Below are 20,490 nucleotides of genomic sequence, written 5' to 3' on the forward strand. Positions count from 1 at the left end.
CATGGCCGTTAAGTCCTTTACAGCATCAGGTACTGCGTTTGACTGAATTAGTTAGACTTTGAGGAAGTCACTGAGGGTAACTTACACAGTAACAGGTGGAAAGAAAATGTAGACACACAACTGGGGGGGCTCTAACTTATTTTTCTTTGATTTATCTCTGCGTGGCAACGGCATTTATAAACTTCATATAGTACTTTATGCTAGCTAGCTAACGAAGCTAACGCCGACGTCTCGACGTTAACTTGTGTCAACTTTTTCAGCCAGCGAGGCTAATCTGCTACTTGACTGCCTATCAAAATGGAGGAGTGCCGTTGGTCGCCCAGCCTGTGTCGATGAATATTGTACACAAGGACGTCTCGGATATACTCAGCTAAAGGCTGACCTAAACTTTCTTGGAGGTTTCCTTTTGGTTTGTGTCTTTTTTTTTTTCTCCAACTGGCAGCAGCCGAGCGCTTGCCAGGCGACCGCGTAGGAACATCGCCGGGAAGGGCGGACGTAAACAATGTTCTCTGGCAAACCCATGAAACCAACCTTCAAGTGTTATCTTCCTCCTCTACAGGTATGATTTTTGCTTACGGGTAGTGTTTACTTTTCACAGTGGATGGTCAACACACAGTGTCAAATAATTATCTGAAATTAATTTAGGCTGAAGTCGTCGTGACTGGGGTGTTACGGAAGGAAATTGGATATTGGACGTGTGGCCAAGGTTATAAGAATAGATACTGACTTGCTGTCGTGTTGGTCGAACAACACACTAAAACTAAGTTTTAGTTATTAGTTTTAAACATTATACTGCCGTAAAAAAACAGAAGCATTTAAGCTACCCAGACTGTATTTGCTCTGTGTCTTCAAAGTTAATGTCAAGTGAAATGTTAATGGGTGGCAAGAAGTAGCAAGATTTTTCTCCCTGCTCCTGTAAAATTTGGAGAATTGAAATCTTTTTGGTGAATCGGAAAGCATTTGGGAAAGGAGAATAGTTTTTCAGCTGGAATTTGGCATCCTCTGTGGATATGGCGTCCTTGTTTTGCCAACAGGTGTATACACTTCTGCAGACAGCAAGTGAAAGGGTTTGCTTACAGACGCTGGTGGCACAGCCCCCAAAAATAAGTGTTTGTGTGGACAACATCAACACTATTGTTGGGAAATGTTTTGTATACATTGACATTCAATGTATTCTACTTTAAAATCAGAATCATATTGTCATGGGCATGCTCTGGTCTTGGTAGTCTAGTCAAGTCAGTTTTATTTATATCGTCCAGTATCACACATTTGCCACAGGGGCTTTACAATCTGTACAGAATACAACACTCTCTGTCCTTGTTGCAAATATTAAATAGAAATTACTCAAATTACTTATATTTTTGTCGAGGTATATGCTTTCAAGCTAGGATTAAATGCGCAACAGACATTGCAGTGATTTAACATTTAGGAGAGAACATCAGTGATACACTTAATCCAGAGTGAACTGAGAGTGAACTGAAGACGTTTACCAAATCATGATACTGCTCAGGGTCATTCTTTAATTAAGTTATGGATTTTACATATTTTGAAGAGATGGGCTGTTGTACCTCAGGAAGCTCTAGCACTTTGTTTATGTAAGAAAATATGCTTTGACCATTTCATTTTTGCTTTTTCACGTGCAGTGCAGTCTGGGTATTTAGGCAGGTTTTTTTTTTGGCTATGTACTCCAGCACATTAGATTTTAAATAAAACAATTACCGTTAGGTTAAAGTGATAACTTTTAGACTTTTACATCTGATGTACCGTATATAAACTGTAGCCCTTTTTATACACAATCCTCAGTGTAAAAAAGGCTACGATTCCTACACTCCCACCCCACACACTCTTAGCTGAAATTCCAAACTTTTTTTTTTTTAGCCGTTCCTTAACTTACAATCAGTGTGCTGAAGTGGACCCAACAATGGGGAAAAACAAGGACTGCCCAAATACTTATGGAATGTCACTGTGTATGCAAGTGTGAGCAGTGTTTGGGGATGCTGTATTAAAAGCATTAGTTGACTTCTGTGTATCTTTGGTTCCTTCTAGTTATGTAAACATAGCTTGCATCAGTAGTATCATCACTTATTGCATGCTGTAACTGTTTATGCAACATTAATTCACCACCACAAATCAAACCAGCTGTCAGGACATTAAGCATGTTTTTTTGACGGCCACCGCTGGATCTTAGGTGTGTTGGGAATTTGCAAGCCCTATTAAAAGTCTGTTTTTATTTAATCAGTTCTACGCTTATTAGCAATTGATATGTCATACTTTGTTTACAACGCATGGACACATTTGAGTGGTCATTTTCTAGCCTCGTCACCTTGTAATGATATGTTATTGCCATAATTCATTTAGCATTTCACAACCTAATCTTTAAATAACTCTGATGTGGCTTATGCTTTTTCTCCAGACTGATGTGAAGACAACTATTGAACCACCTATTAAAAAGTTGGAGCCTAAGTTACTTCCAGGTGAGTTTATTTTAGACACTATCCTAAGAATAGGTTGCACCAAAAAAAAAGGAAAAAAAAAGTTTCAAGTGTTTGATCAAAAGCAGATCTGACATTCTTGGCATGTTGAAATTTTCTTTAGACATTATGTTAAGAACCAGACAAAATTCTGTATTTACCTTCACATGGGATCAGATGGTACCATGGATGCAGACCTGTACTCTGGCAAAAAAGGCTGTATTTTGTCATTTATTGTACAGAACTACAGAAAGCATTGTCTTTAGCCTGGTTCCATCTTAAAGCTACTAAAATCAAGAATTAGGGATGTCACTTGTGAGTATGTCACTTTGAGTCTGATTTGTTTTTCCTTAGACTACTATGTGGTCTCAAAGTCCCTAGATCCAGCCATGAGAGTGTGGATTAAGCTAATTTTGTGGTCTTGGATAATAAGTCACCCTATTTTTGTTTTTACAAAGAAGGCAGTGTTCAATAAGACTGGTCTAACAAGCCTTTCAGCTCAGGCAAACATGTCAATCGTCTCAAACTTAGCAAATTCAAGTAGTCCCAAATCTTATGCGGGTGCTGACTAATTGTTTGGGACATTCATCATTGCCTTAAATCTTTGCGTCCCTAAGATGCAAAGCCATTTATATGCTTTATAACCATCTTTGTCATCAAAATAAGAATTGGGAAAACACCATGAGTTGCCATTGTGCTGTGCTACCAGTTGTTTAAATTAGTAATATTGCTTTTGGAAATTGCTACTATAATAGATGAACATTGTAATGCTCTATAAAGTCAACAGAAATGAGCATTTATTGCAGCTTAAAAAATTAATCGGCCACCAGCAAAAAGGAGATGTGTGAGGAGGCTCCACAATGTTGTTTAAATTTATGAGAAACTTCCCTTTTTATAGAATTTTTGCCCCAGGTCTTGAGTGTTTTTGTGCTCTTTTTACTCTCTATCTGTTTCTACTTCTACTTCTTTTAATATACCTATTTCCATCCCAGAGTTTCTGTAGCAACTGTAGTCCTTGTGTTGCTTGTCTCTTTCCTGAGCTGTTGAATTTTCAAATCTTTCAAAATTACAAAAAAATGACACTGGTGGGAGGAAATTTTATTTTCTATAACTATTTCATTTTAAATTTTCAAAACTGCAATTTTTTGAAATTACTTGTTGATGGAAAATTTTGATTGATTCATTAAAATGGGTTTAAAATGGCCTTTTCTTTTTTAAAATATCGGGAGCATTTGCAGTTGGTAATTGTTAAACATCAATTGTCAGTATATTTGTCAATCAGCACAACTCTATCAGGCGCTTCTGTTCAGTTGTTTGCTGTTTTCTCAGAATGCGAGTGCACCTCCTCATGAGGATTTAGAAACCTCATCCTGCCAGTGATATTTGCATGAGCAGCAGATTAGTGGAAAGTGCTCTTTAAAGCACAATTCCTCTCCTCCGTGGTCTTTCTACCTCTGTCAGTTGTGGGAAGTTAAAATTTTTACGGGAAACACTTTTTTTTAATTATAGATATAAAAGTTGATTTAAGATATGGAATAGTTAATTCCTTCAAGCTGTGCCAAGTAATGCAGTAAGTGCAGCTAGTTAATTAACTGGATCAGCAGGAAAGCCTTTCTTTTAATGATTTATTTTGGGTTGAGTCTGAAGAGTTGACTTGGGAGCCTCATGGGAGTGGTTTGACACGCCCTTTACATAGTGTCATGTTGTGTGTTGTTTGCAGTAACTATGCAGAAATGTCCACTTAAAAGGTAAAAACTCTTTGTGCGTAGATTAATTTATTTTTCTATAGAGCCACTCTCAAAAACAGTTCTTCATTTTCAAAAGTGCTTCACTGAGGTGAAGTGTATTTTACTAATGTCACAGTCAACATGAGAATTTGAATTGACTACCTGCTAAATGGCTGGTAGAACGAAACTTTTCATCCACTCCCAGGCAGCATTTGCCGCAACATTGTTGTTGCTCCATTACCATCCTGCTTTTAGAGCTGGACGGACGAAGTTCCATGAATCCATGAGCAGCTTCCTTTTTGATAACATACTGCTCATTTGCTGCATGTTGCTCAGACGCAGAGCTTTGAAGTGACTGTGTAGGACTCCACCCTGCTTCCCCAGTTCTCATCTTTTAAAGAACCCCTGGGGCAACTTTTTATAGCCACATTTTTGTCTCTACATTAATCGTTTTGTCATCATGTTAAGGGGCAGGGGTCATTGTACTCATAAAAGATAGTATGTGAAAAGCTGCCTTGTTAGCCTAAAGCTGAGGTAAAATCTGTAATGTCACATACATTTGGCAGAACTTCAGGGACTGACTAAACTATGGATGTGTTTGGGACCTCTTGGCTTTTTTTCCCCCCAACAGAATCCTTGAGTAATATAGCTTCAACTGTTTAAAGCATTTAGCTTTGGTTTTGAAACTCAGCCCTTCACAACCATGCTGCTATTATAGAAAAGATTTCAAGATGCGATATCTGTAAGTGACCTCAGCTTCCTAATAGGTTTCATAATTATTGACATATAAAGAAAATTATGATATACAGTGTCTGCTATGCTTTTGGAGAATCACAAAATTTATCATTAAAATCTTGGTTAGCAGAGGGCGGTTAGGTTCAAAAGTGATGCATAGGTGTGTGTTTCTCTGTTAGCTTTAAGTATAGTAAGATTAATCAACATTATTTGGGGAGCTTGTGAAACGTTGCTGTCATTTATCTTCCTGCCCACTAAATAAAAACAGTAACGTTTTCTGTTAGACTAGTTGAACTTGTTTTTTGATTGTACCCAGTTTTGATTTAAAGCATGTGAAGACTTGGTTAAGTTTCATCATGGATAGTGGATGGTTCTTAGTCTAATAAAAGGCAATCGTAGGCTACTTTTTGTAGCCACATTCTTGTCTATAAATTCATTGTTTTTTGATCTATGTACAAAGGTCATGTTACTCTATACTACTGTAAAAAAAAATCAGCATGTTTTTAAAGAACTATTTTTTTGTTAATTTTTTTTTTTTTTTTTTAAAATCAGTATCAGTTTTTGCTCCTCAAACTGTCACTATTTCCCTTCAACAGTGACATTAAGACTAAAACCTGTAACTTTGAGCTACCACTTCTTATGCATCTAAATGCACTAAGTAACAACAGAAAGGTTAATGGTGGAAAGATGATGTTATCCAAGAGCTATTCTGTATGCATGGAGATCGAGAAATGCCATCACTAAATTGATAATGTGTAATGAACAAATTATCTAAAATCCATGACGCAAAACCTGGGTCTTTGGTAGGTTTTATTACAAAGCAGTATGTTTGTAAATTAGACAATTTTTTTTTTTTTTAGGAAACGAGAAATTGAATGGTTATTATTCAACAGTAATATAAGTCATATAAGTTTTGGTACAGATATTTAACAAACTTTGGGAAACAGAAAGAGGAACTGCAAATGCCACTTTTCAACATGGTAACAGGATGCCTCTAAGTTCATTACAGTACAGTGGAAGTACTGAAGCCGTTTCTTTATTTTGCCTTTCTAATCTTCATTTTCTATGTTTCCTTGAGCTGTAGTAGTTGACTGTAAGCTTTACACTCACATCTTTATTTCTTGTTTGTTTGTTACCAGGGGAGATAGTAGTTAATGAGGTGAACTTTGTGAGGAAATGCATCAGCGCTGAAAGCAGCCAGGATGACCTTTGGGGGAAGTTGATATGCACCAACTTTAAGGTCTCCTTCATCCCTCAGGATGTGCCAGCTAAACAGGTATTTGTGTGGACTGAAGTTTTCTAAAGCACTCAAACTGTGTTGCTTTGAATATTTCCCAATTCTTGGTAGTAGTTCAAATATGTAGTGCTCTTTTAATGCAGCTGGTTGGATGTCCGTGATAATGATAATGATAAATGTATCAACCAATTTTTTGGAACTTCCTCATACAGCTCTTAACAGTGTTTAAAGTTTTATCAGGCTTGAAATGAAGAATGGGTACAATTCTAGCTTTATCTTTGTGAAACCTGTTAGCTCCACCAGCATACTGCTGAATATCTTGAATAGTTTTATTTCCTCAGCCATGGTTGTATGTGCAGTGCATCTGGCAAGGAGGAAGGAAAACTTGTGTACTTTCCTGCACTACATTGTCAGTGATATCGCACAAGAAGTGAGAGAACAGACGTCATTTCCAGCTATGTGGCAGATTGTTGTTGTGATAACAAAATGGAACCTGGTCATTGCTCAGTCTGAGGGAATTAACTTGATCTACCAGCCAGTATTTGAGACAATATTTTAATAAGTTATGGGTGTATTAGAGCTGTGTACAGAATGTCAAATGTACATTTTTGTTGTTTGCCTTTACCACAGAAGTTCCAGTTGTCCCACCTGCTGCTTGGAGAGCACGACATCCCCCTGACCTGTTTGGAGCAAGTAGTAACAGGTACATCTGGTGCCAACATTTGTAGTGGCAAACGTGAAAAATTGTTTTTATGAGAAAGTATTTCGCAGCTTGCTGCTGTCATCAGACATTCATTTACTGACTTTCACATGTAGAAATCTATTTACTAGTCCAAATGTTTTTATTTTGTCTGATCAGTAACCAGAATACCCCAAACTCTTAATTTCCTAATGATATTAAATAAGTAAATAAAAACTAATATTGGCATTTTTTTAACAGGTGTGTAATCTCTCACACAGTCAAATTTCTGCTGATCTAGCATCCTAACCCACTAATTTTACAAGAGTGCTCTACAGTGAGAATTAAAGTTAGATGGGGCCCAGTCCTCTCCTCACTAATCTTTGACAGCTTGGGTGACTGGTCTCGTTTGCTGTTCATTCCTGGTCAGCAATCTGATAATGCGTGATGTCACAGCTAAGTGTTTAGTGGCAGTGCAGCCTGGCTGGGATTAGCCTTGTTTATACTGGATATCTCATTGCTGTCGATTGCTGACAGTGCAAGGGCAACAGCCCAGAGCAAGGTTTGTTGTGTCAGTGATGAAGCATGAGGCTTTGTTTTACCCAGCTTGTTTTTGACCTGTTAGAACTGGGCTATGAAAGACTTTGTTACCATTATGAGATTTGTAAAAAATAAAGGAGCATCAGGAATAATGAATGAATTTGACTAGACTGATGAGTGGTATTGTGGCATAACTGTTTGTTTCTTCACACAGTATGTGATTTGTGCCATGGTTGTGTGGTATGGTCTCAATGGCCCAGCAAGAGTCAAAATCCCATATTATATCTAGCTTAATTTTGAAACTCATAAATCATAATGATAAATAATAATCTGTAATAGTAATCTTTAATGGTATATGTTTAGATCAAAGTCATAGTTACTTCTCTGCATAAATGCAGTACTCTCACAACCTACAGCCTCCACTCCTACAAGTTTCATTCAAACATGATGTATTGATGCACAAAGATAGAACATTCAATATTTTTGTTGAGCCTGGAAAAAGCTATTAATTTGTTTTTTGATGTGCTAGTTTTTCTTTTATTGGTTGCCAAATTCTTTTTGATGTGCTGTTGCCTAAACTGACGCAACTCTCAACACTTTGTGAAATTGAAACAAATATTTTATTCTTGAAATAATACAAAAGACTGTTATTCAGCCTTAGCAGAGGTACAATATGTGTTGAGTGTTTTGTAGTTGACATTAATACCTGTTGTGTCCAAAGGGAAAGCTTTAAAATTCAATCTTGCATACCTTAGGACTGACACCTGCATTCATTTAAGTTTTCTAATCATACTGTTGTGTTTGCTCCTCTCAGTGAATGATACAAAGGGGAAGAAGAAAGTGTTGGGGTCAAATCAGAAGCTGAAGTTCAACCCCACTGAACTCATCCTCTACTGCAAAGACTTGCGCATCATAAGGTTCTGCTTTGATGAGGCCGGGCCCGAGAGTGCCAAAAAGGTGAGTGATTACAGAAAGTTTTCCCAGGTTGTTCGAGATCAATTTGAGTAACTGGATGGCTTTTTAAGAAGCTTTTAAGTATCCGCTTAGTGTGGATATAGAGCTAAAGTTAGTAAGTGTCTACCACCTATTTTGGGGAAAAAAAGGGAACTTGTGGATGGATTGAATGAATGAATGAATGAATGAATAAACAAATAAAATAACAAAAATAAACCAAACTGCAATTTAAAGATATTAAATCCACTGTGTGTGAAATTGAAAAATTTCTCATCTCTGACTTTGACCCTGTGGTAGCATCAAAAACTTATTATCGCAACCTCACTTCTGTCATAGACCTGATCTGGGGACACAGATAGCACCAGTTTTCACCACAATTAGCTTTTGCAGTCACAATAATTTGTAAGATGCTTTAATCGCATGAAATTCTACACACAGTGAATTCAACTTATGAACCATTAGTATAAACTTTCTGTTAATCCTTCTTACTGAGTAATTGCTCAGAATTAACCATTCCCTTTTCGCAGTTTCCTCTGCCCATTTCACTGTTGGTTGTTGCTGACCAAAGTTTTCTTTTCATGACTACGTGAGCTCACCACATACACACACTACACACAATTCTGTGACCACTTCCTCTGTCACAAGGATGTTTATATCAAAAAAATTTTTATGTGCTACTCACTCACCCTCCACCTGAATAGAATTAAGTTCTCTAACAGGATTTCAGTGTGGCCATTAGCCAAACAATGAATAAGAGACATCGAGGACAATGCCATTAAAGGCAAAGGAAACTGAGACTGATCCTGATTGTAGAAACAACTGGGACTTGACTTGACTCATCTCCTGCTCAGAGAGATCAGAGGGAGAGATGTTGGAGCTCAGTTTAGTAGGGTCCAAGTAGGCCATTGTGACGAGATGAATTTTTTAGTAGCCATACATTAAAATGATGAGTTTTTAATTAAGGCTGGGGGGTAGTGACAAATTAAATATCATACATGTTTTAAACCAGATACCTCAATACTAAGATAGATTGATATAATGTGACATTTAAAGATATCTTAAGATGACTGGTGGTGATTTCAGAAGACAGTTACCTACAACGGAAATTAAAAGAAATTATCAATGATATAGATTCAGCCATATAGAGGCATTTATGTTAAAATCAGTTAAAAGTATCTTACATGCATAGAAACTGGGTCCACTCACCTTTAATGTAGCCAGGAAAACACACATTTCCTTGTTTATATCAGTCAGTTATGTACTCGGTTGAATTGTTGTGGAAACAAGCAGTAGGCTGGATTTACCAAGACTTTCAGGCTCTTATAGCTAATTTTTTGGAAAATTTTGAAAGAAGAAAAAAAAAAAAAGCAAACCAGGAAGTTGTAACATTGGACACAGCCTTCCAGGTGCACGTGAACATGCAACTCTTTGTGGTATAGTTTTCCACCTCAAAACACAGTCAACAGTAACAAATATAAACATACACCCTTTTCATACTCTGTAAGCACCAATGTTGTTAAAAATTTGGAATTTGGAAATGGGGAAACACTGGAAATGAAATTTGTATTTGTGACTTATGAGCACAAAGGTCTTCAGGAGCTCTCAGCTTTCTGCAACCTCACCACAGAGTAGGGAGCTCTATATCTCTTTACAGTATGCCAGTGAAAAGTGTGTGAATGCATACAGTTGCACATCTGATCTCTTCTCATGTCATCTGGGAATAATTTTTGTGTAGGTTTTGGAGGACTAGGAGCTCAATGGCACATACCTACAGCACATTTGGTTAACAGCAACATTACAGTATGGTATCGCATTGGACAGGGTCTCTTTGCCTTGAGTATTACAAGTCTCTGTTTATAGATTAATTTAATTTGAATCCAAAATGCAATGTTTAACTCTTTATTTCGTGTCCTGTACTGCATACAACAGAATATGGAAGGTTGATGATGTATAGAGAACTAAAATAGAAATGTCTCTCCTCCCTCACTCCCTTTGAGTTTATTTATGGACACCATGTATGTAATTACAGTGTGAACCTAAAACAGGGCTCATGTCTTTTTTCAGTTTGTGACATGGAATTAAGCCAGCCTATAATAGTGTATTTTGCCATAGGAAATTACAGAGTTGGGAGCAGCCTTGTCTACACACAAACACACACACGCACCAGACACACACACACACACTTTTCTGTGTCCTCTTGTGTTATTCACGGCTCTACTGCTGAATGGACTGCTTTGTGTGACTCTAGTGGGGCCACAGAGAGATTCGTTCCTGTAAACTGTAGCAGGCTGTCAAACATTTATTTTTCCAGGTGTCACTTGTTCTTGTGTTTGTATGGTTAAAGACCATGCCTGAGTGAACCAGAGTTTGGGAACTGATTGGTTGTGATGAAACCTAATCTGCATTGATGAAGTATGATTCCACCATTCAAATGTACTTATATTTCATTGTACTATTTCATTTCATTTTCATCATATCCCATAAAAATACCTTTTCTTCTTTATATTTTAGGTTTGCCTTGCTATCGCCCACTATTCCCATCCAGCAGATCTTCATCTGCTGTTTGGCTTTGAGTATCAAGGACGGCGATACCATGAATCTAAAGGTACTCTTATAGCATGCCATATTTCTTTCAGTGTTTATCTTTGCTGCAAATCCAAATTCAAGAACTGCCACTTCCAAATTTAACTATCCACGTTTAATATATCTGCGTTATACACAAGAAATAATCTCAAAGTGTGTGTGTATTTCCAGAGGAGCGAGTCAATGGCTCAATCTCTCGACGAGGATTACAGACCCCCATTTTTGACCGTCCATCTGACTGGGATCGGGAGATCAAGAGAACGGGTGCTTCAGAGTGGAGGGTGTGCTCCATCAACGAGAGTTATGCCACCTCACCAAGGTTTTCAGTTCATGTTATTTGTTATAGGCAAATTATGATGGGCGTTGTAGGCAAAGCATGTCTGTAGCTCCTACAGTTGGCCTTAGTTGTTATGGACACTCACCCATTATTCATACTTGGTATTTTTTGGCAAGACACTATATTTACACTGTACGCCTTTTTGCTTATTTCATGAATAACTTGGCCAGAAACAAAATTTGTGAATGTCTTAGTGTAACCTGCAAGTCTATTTTAGACAATACATGCTATTCATCTGATTTCAGGGGTGACATCATGATGGGTTTCAAAGTTAGGATTGTACAGTGTTTTATGTGGAATTGGAGAAAAGACTCAAAAATAATCCAGTGCTAACAAGTTATTTTCAGAACATCAACAAAGGGTTTCAGTACCATTAGTACAATATTATGTTATTTCAGCATCAAGCAACACAGCCTAGCTTATTCATATGAAAAATATGGGCATTACAATATGTGAGGAGTACAGCCCAAATGTTCAGTTTCTGCTATAGGATGTCACTTTCTGACTGTAATGTGGGAGTCCTGGGAAGCATGAAAATACATTTTCTTAGATGTGCTCCTTTCATTTTGTTTTTATAGTGTTGTCATGTGTAACACCAAACTTTCTCTAAACTCCTCTTCTCAGTCTTCCAGAATTTATTGTGGTCCCAGTTTCTCTGGCAGATCAAGATCTAAAGCGGTACTCATTATTCTTCGCTGATAATCGCATTCCGGTGAGTATCTAAGCTCTGATATCTCCATTAAATTTATGCTGTTTATCAAACTCGGCTTATGAATACTTTTCATTTATCCAAAGTCCAAAGACATGCAGGTTAGGTTAATTGGTGTGAATGTAAATAATGTAAATAAATGTAATGTAAATAAGGATGTTATTTTATTAGCAAATTTAAGGACCAACAATGTAGTCATTTGTAATCATTATCTGCTATTTCCAAGTAGTCCCCGGTTCGAACTCTCCGAGCAGTCCGTTTATTTTCTAATTGCTCCATTTCCAATTTTATTTTCATAGCTCTGGTGCTGGAATCACCCGAATGGGAGCGCTCTTGTCCGCATGGCCAGCATAATTGATCCAATACAGCAGAGGAAGATTGAACAGAGGTAGTGCAAACCTCTCTGCTTCATTCCACTTCAGAGCATGAATTAAACGTTGTTTTTTACTCTCTCTTTCACACTATAATTATAGTAGTAGCCAGCAGATGGTAAAAAAGTATTGAGACTTGTCATTATTTGATGTAAATGTAATCATATATTTTTAGCCCAAGTTTTTGATAATTATCCTGTTTATGGTAATAAACTTAATGATGTTTGCTTGCCACAGTAGTTTTTAAGACATCTCTAATCCAGCCATCAACATGTGTTGTGGTAGGGTCCTTACTGCCATCACAAAAAGCCACCCACAGCAAAGTGATGTCTTGAAGTCTGATCTGGACAAGTGTCTGCCTAACCTCCAGGATATCCAGAGTGCCTTTGTTAAAGTCAGGCAGATCTGTGTCATAGGTGAGCCCCATTGCAATTTTTAATAGTAACAGTAGATGACCACTGCAAATATTCAACTTCTGTGTGCAGTGTAATTTAATGCAAATTTCTTCGCTGTGGAAATGGAATGGGTTTCTTGACATGGTTTGACTGTTTGGATCATGTGCAGATCCTTTTGAGGAGTCTGAGGAGAGGTGGCTTTCATCCATTGAAAACTCACGATGGCTGGAGCACGTCAGGTATATAAACAACCTGTCACTGCACGATAGCTCTGTATAAACTACCGGTGTTGTAGTAGTTTATACAGAGACAAAATTGTTCTCATAGTTACATCTGGAATATAACATACCTGCATGAAGATTTTGTATTGTTTATGATTAAGTTGTATGGGAAAATAATTATTTAAGATGCATTTCCATATCCTGTATAAGTTACACCTTTTGTTTGTGGGCTACATTTATTAATGTTGTTTCTGTAAAACTACATTGTATGCCCTTAATATTTCTGTATTTTTAGTGTAAAAATACACTCGAGATGAGTTACTTGATTGGACAGCAGGACTATTTAGCCATGAAATCTTTGGTCTGGTGACAATCTGATGTTTTGAGCTGAGCAGCAATGGGGTACTGTCATCTGATTGCCTGGCCAGTAATTAGTCCACAAGGACAAAAAGGACTTAAACAGTAAAGTTTATATCAATTTCAAGTTATGAAAGCTAATATGGTTTACTTAGAAAGTATAAGTCCATGTTTTTCAGTCAGTTAACATGTATGTTCTGCTTGTGACCCAAGGGCGTTTTTGAGGCATGCAGCTGAGATAGTGTACTGCCTGGATGTAAAGAATGCTTCAGTCATTCTCCAAGGTAAAACTCTCTCTTTGTAAGTTATTTCCACTAGTTATTAGTCCCCATCGTGTTTATGGGTCATGTTTTACAGTTTCAAACCGGGCAGTCATAGAGCAGCGCCATTGTGTATTCTTCAGTCTTGCATGGTGCAAAGTGAACTTTTGATTTTATTGGTCCATCATTTGGGATATTCTAGCAATGTTTGGGTTTAAATAGATGTTGCATATTAGCCAAAACACATGTAAAAAATAATGTGGTCAAATTAGAATAATTAACATATTTTTTTTCAGTCTGACTGATCTTGAAAGTACTTTCCTTGCAAACAGCTCGTTAAAGTTTTTGGTATCTCTCATTCTACATTTAAGTTCTATACGAAATAGAACCTAGAAATACCATGATGTGGATGACTGAGAATCTTCACAGAAATGCTCTCATTCTACACTTGTACAGAGGAAGAAGACCGAGACCTGAACTGTGTAGTGTCCTCATTGGTGCAGCTCATGTTGGATCCTCACTATCGCAGCCTCATTGGCTTTCAGAGTTTGGTGCAGAAGGAGTGGGTGATGGCTGGCCATCGCTTCCTGGACAGATGCAACCACTTAAAGAAGAATGACAAGGAGGAGGTATTTGTCGAATAGAAATTGATCCAATCATTGAAGCGCTGACCTAATGATTTCCTGAGACACTCATACATCTTGTCGTTTGTCTGTCTCTATTCTCTCGGTCAAGTCCCCACTGTTCATGCTGTTCCTGGACTGCGTGTGGCAGATGATGAACCAGTACCCAGCAGCATTTGAGTTCACAGAGGCCTATCTGACAGTACTGAGTGATAGCATGTGGATCCCACTCTTCAGTAGTTTCCTTTTCAATTCTCCCAAACAGCGGGCTCAGCACTTAAAGGTGAGCAATACATGCATAGGATTGTATAATTATTTCTTTAGTTTAATTTAATAGATATATTTATGCATGGAAATGCCACAGAGAATAGTGCTGCTGTTTGGTCCTGTGCACCAAATGCAACAAATTCAACCAGAATCCAGAATATATGTTTAATTCAATTGAATAAGAGAAAAATTTTGCAAAGATGGTAGTTGATGAAATTTAAAAAAAACAAAAAAAAACTTACATAACAAAAAAATGATCAGATTTGTGTTTGTTTAAAAGTTGAACATAAAGATAATATTAGATCTATCAGAATGCGTTCATATGTTACTAAAAGTCCATTTGTGCCTGTAAAAGAAAAGAGAGTAAAAAACATGTTATAATTCCAGGTGATAGTGTGTAACAAAGCAGAGACTATAATTTCTTTCTGTGGGTGTCAGATAATTGACAGGAAAGAGTGCAACGTAATGCACGCAGATAGAATAACATTTAGCTTGTGGTCGGGAAAGTAACCAATAAACTTGACAAAAGCAAATTATAGCAGTTACGTTTTTTTGTCTACCTTCATGGATTTTCATCTCAAGTCTGGAGGCTTTTTTCATATTTTTCAAAAATGTTTTTTGTCTGATACTATGTACAGACATGTACAGAGAAGGAATAATGTTGTCTTTACTCTACAGGACTTCGCCAAGAATAAAGCCATCCCTCAAGGAGAAGACCAGGTTGTTTATTTCCCTCCTGTTTGGGACTGGTCACAGCAGTTCTCCACTAAAGACCAAACCCTCTTTAACAACCCCATGTATGTGGGCAAAGGGGCTGCCTGTGTTCAGAATGGGGAAGTGAAAACCTTCAGACGCACAAAGGTATGTAACACGCTGAGCTTTACAAGTTTATGGGAGCAGTAACAGCACATTGTTAAATCTGTCTGCCCTCTTCTTTTTACTACCATGGATGTTACAAACACTTAAATTTCAGTTTAGACTTTCAACCTTAGTTTTATGGTTTTCAGCCGTTTAAAATGAAAGGCGTAAGGTCTTTACTAGTCATTCCTCTTTATGGTCACCCATCTCTTTGGTTTGTTAGGATTATTTTAAAGTCGGTCCAAGTACTAAGTGTATATAGACTTGTATGAAGCCAGTTTTTAGTGTGGTCGCTACCGCACAGAACTCTAATTTTCAAGGTCAGAATAGGATCAATAATGATGTGTAGACATTTTTGATTTAGGTCACATCAATCCTCTGCCTTCTTTCAGTTACCTCTGGCTGTTAGGTCTTACTATTTCTTGCAGGCATTTTGCTAAAATACACAAGGAGTAAATGTTTAACATGGGTAATCCATCCAGTCAGCAGTTTTGTTTATTGCTGCTGAGATTTTATGGGTTGTCTGTTGTTTTGGTGTCATCAGCAATTTCAGAAAGCAGAAAAGGAATTATCACACTGAAAATAAATCATTCCTTTTCGCTAAATTTGGGGTTTTCAAGGTCATGAGGATTTGATGATGCAGGCGGAAATGCAAGATTGTAAAACGTGTGAGCTTTTGCTGTTCGGCTTGCTGCTGCGTTCTTTCACAGAAATAGTTAGTGAGAAATAATCAAATACTGTGTCCTGCCTCTAGCAGAAAACCTACAGTTCCACATTGCGAGGAACACCAGCCTCTCTGCGTAATGGACTGAGGGGTGGAGAGGATACATTGACCCGACGGGGCTCTCTGGTGTCGGAGCTGAAGCCTGATTTCTCACCAGTGAAAGACGAAAGCCCGTCAGAGCGCTTCTTCAGGGACTGGTTCTCTCAACCTGCTGACCAGCAGGGCCTCCTGATTCCCCTGCTCATGCCCTCACACATGGCTCTTTGGAAGCTCTTCTTCCTTCGCTGGGTTCCTGAAGCCTGCATTCCCAAAGGAGGCCCCATGACCGCCTACCACAAGCTCTCCCAACTGGTTGACGAAATTGAGATACTGCAGAGCAAGCTCAGGCAGTATAAGGGACCCAGTCCGGGCAGCACACCAATCCCCAGCCCAAGTGGGCCCCCTTCAGACCAAAGGAGGATGTATTTTAAGGCCAGTTCCCCGAACGACCCCCCTACACCTCCAGACTTCCTTACCTCCTCCTTTCCTTTCACCCCAATGGGAAATCTGTGCCGCCGTAGTATCCATGGGACTCCCATTAGCAAATTTCTGAATGGGGCGAGGATCTGGCTCTCTACAGAGACTCTTGCTAATGACACTGTCTGAGGAAGTGTGGCTTTCGGGCTCACTTTTCTGAGCCTAGTACAGGTCTGTTTAACAACTAATCATCTTATTTTCTATTACCTCTTTCTTAAATACCAAGAAAGAAAATGAGAAATAGAAAAAATTTACTTTGAACTTCTGATTTTTAATTATTTATAAGCTAGAATGTGCACCATTGATGCTGCATTGAAATCTGAAGTAATTTCTAAACTGAAGTGCCATTTATAGGACTGAATCATTATTGTCCATTACAGCTGAAGAATTCAGATTCACTGAAGCGCTTCCTCCTTATTGGCCAGTGAGTTGTTACTGTGAGGTGTCCTCTGACTGTGAAAGATCATCATCTTTATTATAGATGTATTTTCTTGTCTACTCTTGTCAACCGCCCTTTCTCTCCTGGCTTACTTTATGACCCACACAAGGGTTGCTTTTCAAGATTTTAATATTGAGTTGAGATGAGGTTGAGAACTGTCTTCCCAAGATTTACCTGGGATTTACTGCACGTTTTGAAGCAATAATTGATTAGCTATTAGTTAGTTAGCATGGCTACTATACAGATACTTAAATAGCTATCAGTTAAGTTGTTCTTTCATTGAATTCTCATAGGACAAGACTTCTCCACTGTAATGGAATAATGATACTTGAAATTAGAAAATGCTCATTTTTATTGCAGCAGCAATGATGTATTTCACTGAACACTGATTTCCATTTGTTTGTGCCTTCCAGGAAATTTAATTGAAGATGTAATGTTTTACCCGATCTTTTTTTTTTTTTTCAGAAAGAGGAACAGAAAATAACACTGCTAACAAGTATTCTACCATGTTGTAAAAACAAAGAGGATCTGGCCTGGTTGAATGTAAAGGTTGTTTTTCTTTTTTTTTTTTTTTTTTTTTTTGCACAGACTTAATGCTATTTGCTCCAGGTGCCCATATTTTAATAGTTGTGTTGGTGTTTTGCTGTAAGTAGCAAATAGTGTGATTTCAGGGTCTTACTTTGTAGATGTACTCTATTTTTCAAGCAGAAATAAGGGCCTATATTTTTAGTATCATAGTGTAGGTGATAATGAGGGGGAAGTGGAGCTGTGAGGACTTCAATCTGTGGTAGATATTTCCTTTTCTCTTTTGAAGGGGATTTATTAAACTTTACAATGCTTATAATACTGCTTTGCATAGAGGAATGCTTTGCATAGAAAACGAGCAGTGAAGTTACTGTACTTCCAGTCAGGATAGTGATAGTGAACTTAGTTCGCAAACATGCTCTCAGCTATTAATGATGCAATCAGGGAATTTTCTTGAAAGCTAAACTTAAAGCGCTCTGCAAATATTTTGGTATTTAGACCCCCTTAAAAATGTCTCCCTGGGAAGTTCACGAGCAGCTGAACGAGGGGCTGGTTTGAGACACATCTGGGGACAATGTTCAGTCAGCCCTTTAAAAACTGGTAAGAAACTAGTAGTGTATAATATCTTAATGTCGTAAAATAACAACACAACATTTATTATCAAAGCTCTTTGTAATTCTAAATATAACACCAGTGGACAGACTCAATATCTGTCCTTCTGTTACGCAGTGGCATTGATCCATAGATGCTAAATTAACCAGTTTCCAATGATATTCAGATACACTCATGATTCTTTGGCAATAACTAGTTCAGGTTTTTTTTTTTTTTTTTTGGTGTCTGTAAATGTGTAATGTGAGTGCAACCCTGTTCTCCCAAATGCTATTCATTGCACATTTTACTCAGTATATAAGATAGTTTGTTTTAAGTTGGTTTTTGAATATAATTTTGGCAAATATTATGCATACTGTATATGCTTGAAATCTTCCAATTAATATTTTTGATTAATGGTACTAAATAACTTTTATCCTTGATTTAGTCTTTATATTTTATGGAGAGATATTTATATGTTGTGTTTTTCCACTAATTCACAATGTTGCGCTCTGCTGTAATTGTATGATGACCGTGCTTCCACTGTGGCACAGTTTGATATTGATTAGCAGCAGATGTATTTATTCAATTATGCAAATGTTCTCTAAGAGGGATGCAGTTGCTGCTGTGTATCCCCTGTGCCTTTTTGGGAAGATTGACCATTGTTTTAACAATATTCTAAATCTGTTGACCTTACCTTAGTTTTCTAAAACTTCTGCAAATCTAGTTAAATGATGAGGTACTGCACTGAAGCTTTTTTTCCCTAACAGAAATAAGGCTCAAATGTGTACCAGTAACCAGTCATTACATTATTTTTCAAATGATTCTGTGTTATGGCTTTTATTTCATTGGGATCAGGCTCATGAAAATAATGCATCACATAATAAGAGTTCAGATTTTTTTTTTTTCTACTACAGACAGGATAATTCCACCTCCCATATTTAACAAAGGACATGAATATTTGCCAAAAAAAAACCTCAGAGTTTTTTCAATGAGAAGGGACAAGTAATAATTCCTTACTGCCAAGTGAAGAAAACACAGCCAGCAGTCATATTCACAACAGTTATAATCATTGATTACATAAAGATCCTACGAGTCAAGCTTAGTAATATTATTCTTGGAATTTTAAATGTTTTTTTAATTTATTTTCTCTAAGAAAAGATTAAATCCCAATAAAATTCATGCATTGCTATATTAACCATTAGGATACCTCCTGATGTAGAACAGCAAACAAGAAATAAAATAATGGCATGGATCATGCACAGGTAAGGTCTGGTTGATCTCACTGGATATACCACTCAAAGAACTGCTAATCAGAATGCACTTAGTAGCATCTTCGCATATTTCGAAACCTTCAATTACATGGTGATCCTCTGTCATAAAAACCAGAGGAACAATGTAAGAAATATCAGAACTGGAATACAAAATGACAAGAAATATACAGTATAATAACAATAACGGTTTTGTCCCGTCACTGACTAAGACCGAAGACTGAGAATTATCTTTCTTACTATTTTACGATGAATTTCAGACTGCCTGAAATTAGTAATCACAACAGACGAGAAACAGCAGTGATGATTGGAGTATGTACATTGGACCGGTCAACCAGCAACAGAGTGTCAACACCTAAAGCTCTTTTCACAAAGTCTTACTTTGACACAGTTAATTTCATTTCTTCTGAATGTCTACACCTTCTAAGCCCACTACACCTGTATGGGTTTGAACTGAAAACCTTCAAGTCTAGCTCAACAAGCCTGTTTATACACTCTTGTTCTCTGAGTTTAAGTGAAACTGATCAGCAGATTTGCTGATTCATACAACCGGGGTAGATATAAATATCACAATACTGAAAATGCTCTAACTTTTAATATTAGTGGTAATTTGCTCTAACATTGATATTCGTATTTAACATACACCAAACAAAATAAAATATCAACTTATGCAGATCGGTTTTTGTAAGATAGAGCACAGTGCATAAAGACGAAATCTGACTAAATGGCTAACTGGAGAAAAAAAAAGGAGGACACCAGCAAAGAAAAGTGTGTCACAGTGTGTGCTAGTGCATGGTTAAGTTGCTCTTTTAAAATTTGTGTTAACAGAATTACATTTTTGTTAGTTTGTAACTAATTTATTTGTTTCAATATGTAAGATGTGGAATTTGCTTACTTTAATGGCCGTCATACTGAAAGATGAACATTTTTAGGTACAGTGCGCTTGACACAGTGTGACGCAGGTGCAGAGGTTAAGTATAATGGTTCCGAAATGGACTGGAAGCGCAATGTCTCTGAGAAGATAATGAATCACCACATCCTCCATTTGCATACAGGACACTGCACAGTGCACTTGATACAGGCTTTGGCTAGCTAATAGCCCT

The 20,490-nt window shown here is 37.4% G+C and overlaps 1 protein-coding gene across 3 annotated transcripts; it reads left to right on the top strand.

The window, feature by feature from the left end:
• Positions 1–19,314, top strand: mtmr10 (myotubularin related protein 10). 3 transcript variants are annotated; one of them, XM_040133563.1, is made up of 17 exons: positions 1–559; positions 2,414–2,474; positions 6,073–6,209; positions 6,801–6,873; positions 8,204–8,346; positions 10,855–10,948; positions 11,098–11,245; positions 11,888–11,975; positions 12,272–12,360; positions 12,629–12,759; positions 12,908–12,977; positions 13,530–13,600; positions 14,033–14,205; positions 14,312–14,482; positions 15,145–15,327; positions 16,079–16,735; positions 17,469–19,314. In XM_040133563.1, the coding sequence occupies exons 1-16, from the start codon at positions 503–505 to the stop codon at positions 16,691–16,693; spliced, it is 2,304 nt and encodes a 767-aa protein (XP_039989497.1). In that variant the 5' UTR covers positions 1–502; the 3' UTR covers positions 16,694–16,735; positions 17,469–19,314. The 3 variants fall into 3 exon arrangements, with proteins under 3 accessions (XP_039989497.1, XP_039989491.1, XP_039989505.1); XM_040133557.1 differs by having other exon boundaries at positions 16,079–19,314; XM_040133571.1 differs by having other exon boundaries at positions 16,082–19,314.
• The last annotated feature ends 1,176 nt before the right edge of the window (positions 19,315–20,490 follow it).

Source organism: Xiphias gladius, chromosome 1, assembly GCF_016859285.1.
Source record: "Xiphias gladius isolate SHS-SW01 ecotype Sanya breed wild chromosome 1, ASM1685928v1, whole genome shotgun sequence".
Lineage (NCBI taxonomy): Eukaryota > Metazoa > Chordata > Actinopteri > Istiophoriformes > Xiphiidae > Xiphias > Xiphias gladius.

Excerpts from the sequence above, each read along its gene's own strand:
- mtmr10 (XM_040133557.1), top strand. The coding sequence starts at position 503 with ATGTTCTCTGGCAAACCCATGAAACCAACCTTCAAGTGTTATCTTCCT. Across the intron at positions 11,976-12,271 it reads TCGCTGATAATCGCATTCCG|CTCTGGTGCTGGAATCACCC; the intron begins GTGAGTATCTAA and ends TTATTTTCATAG. Across the intron at positions 12,361-12,628 it reads CAGAGGAAGATTGAACAGAG|GGTCCTTACTGCCATCACAA; the intron begins GTAGTGCAAACC and ends GTGTTGTGGTAG.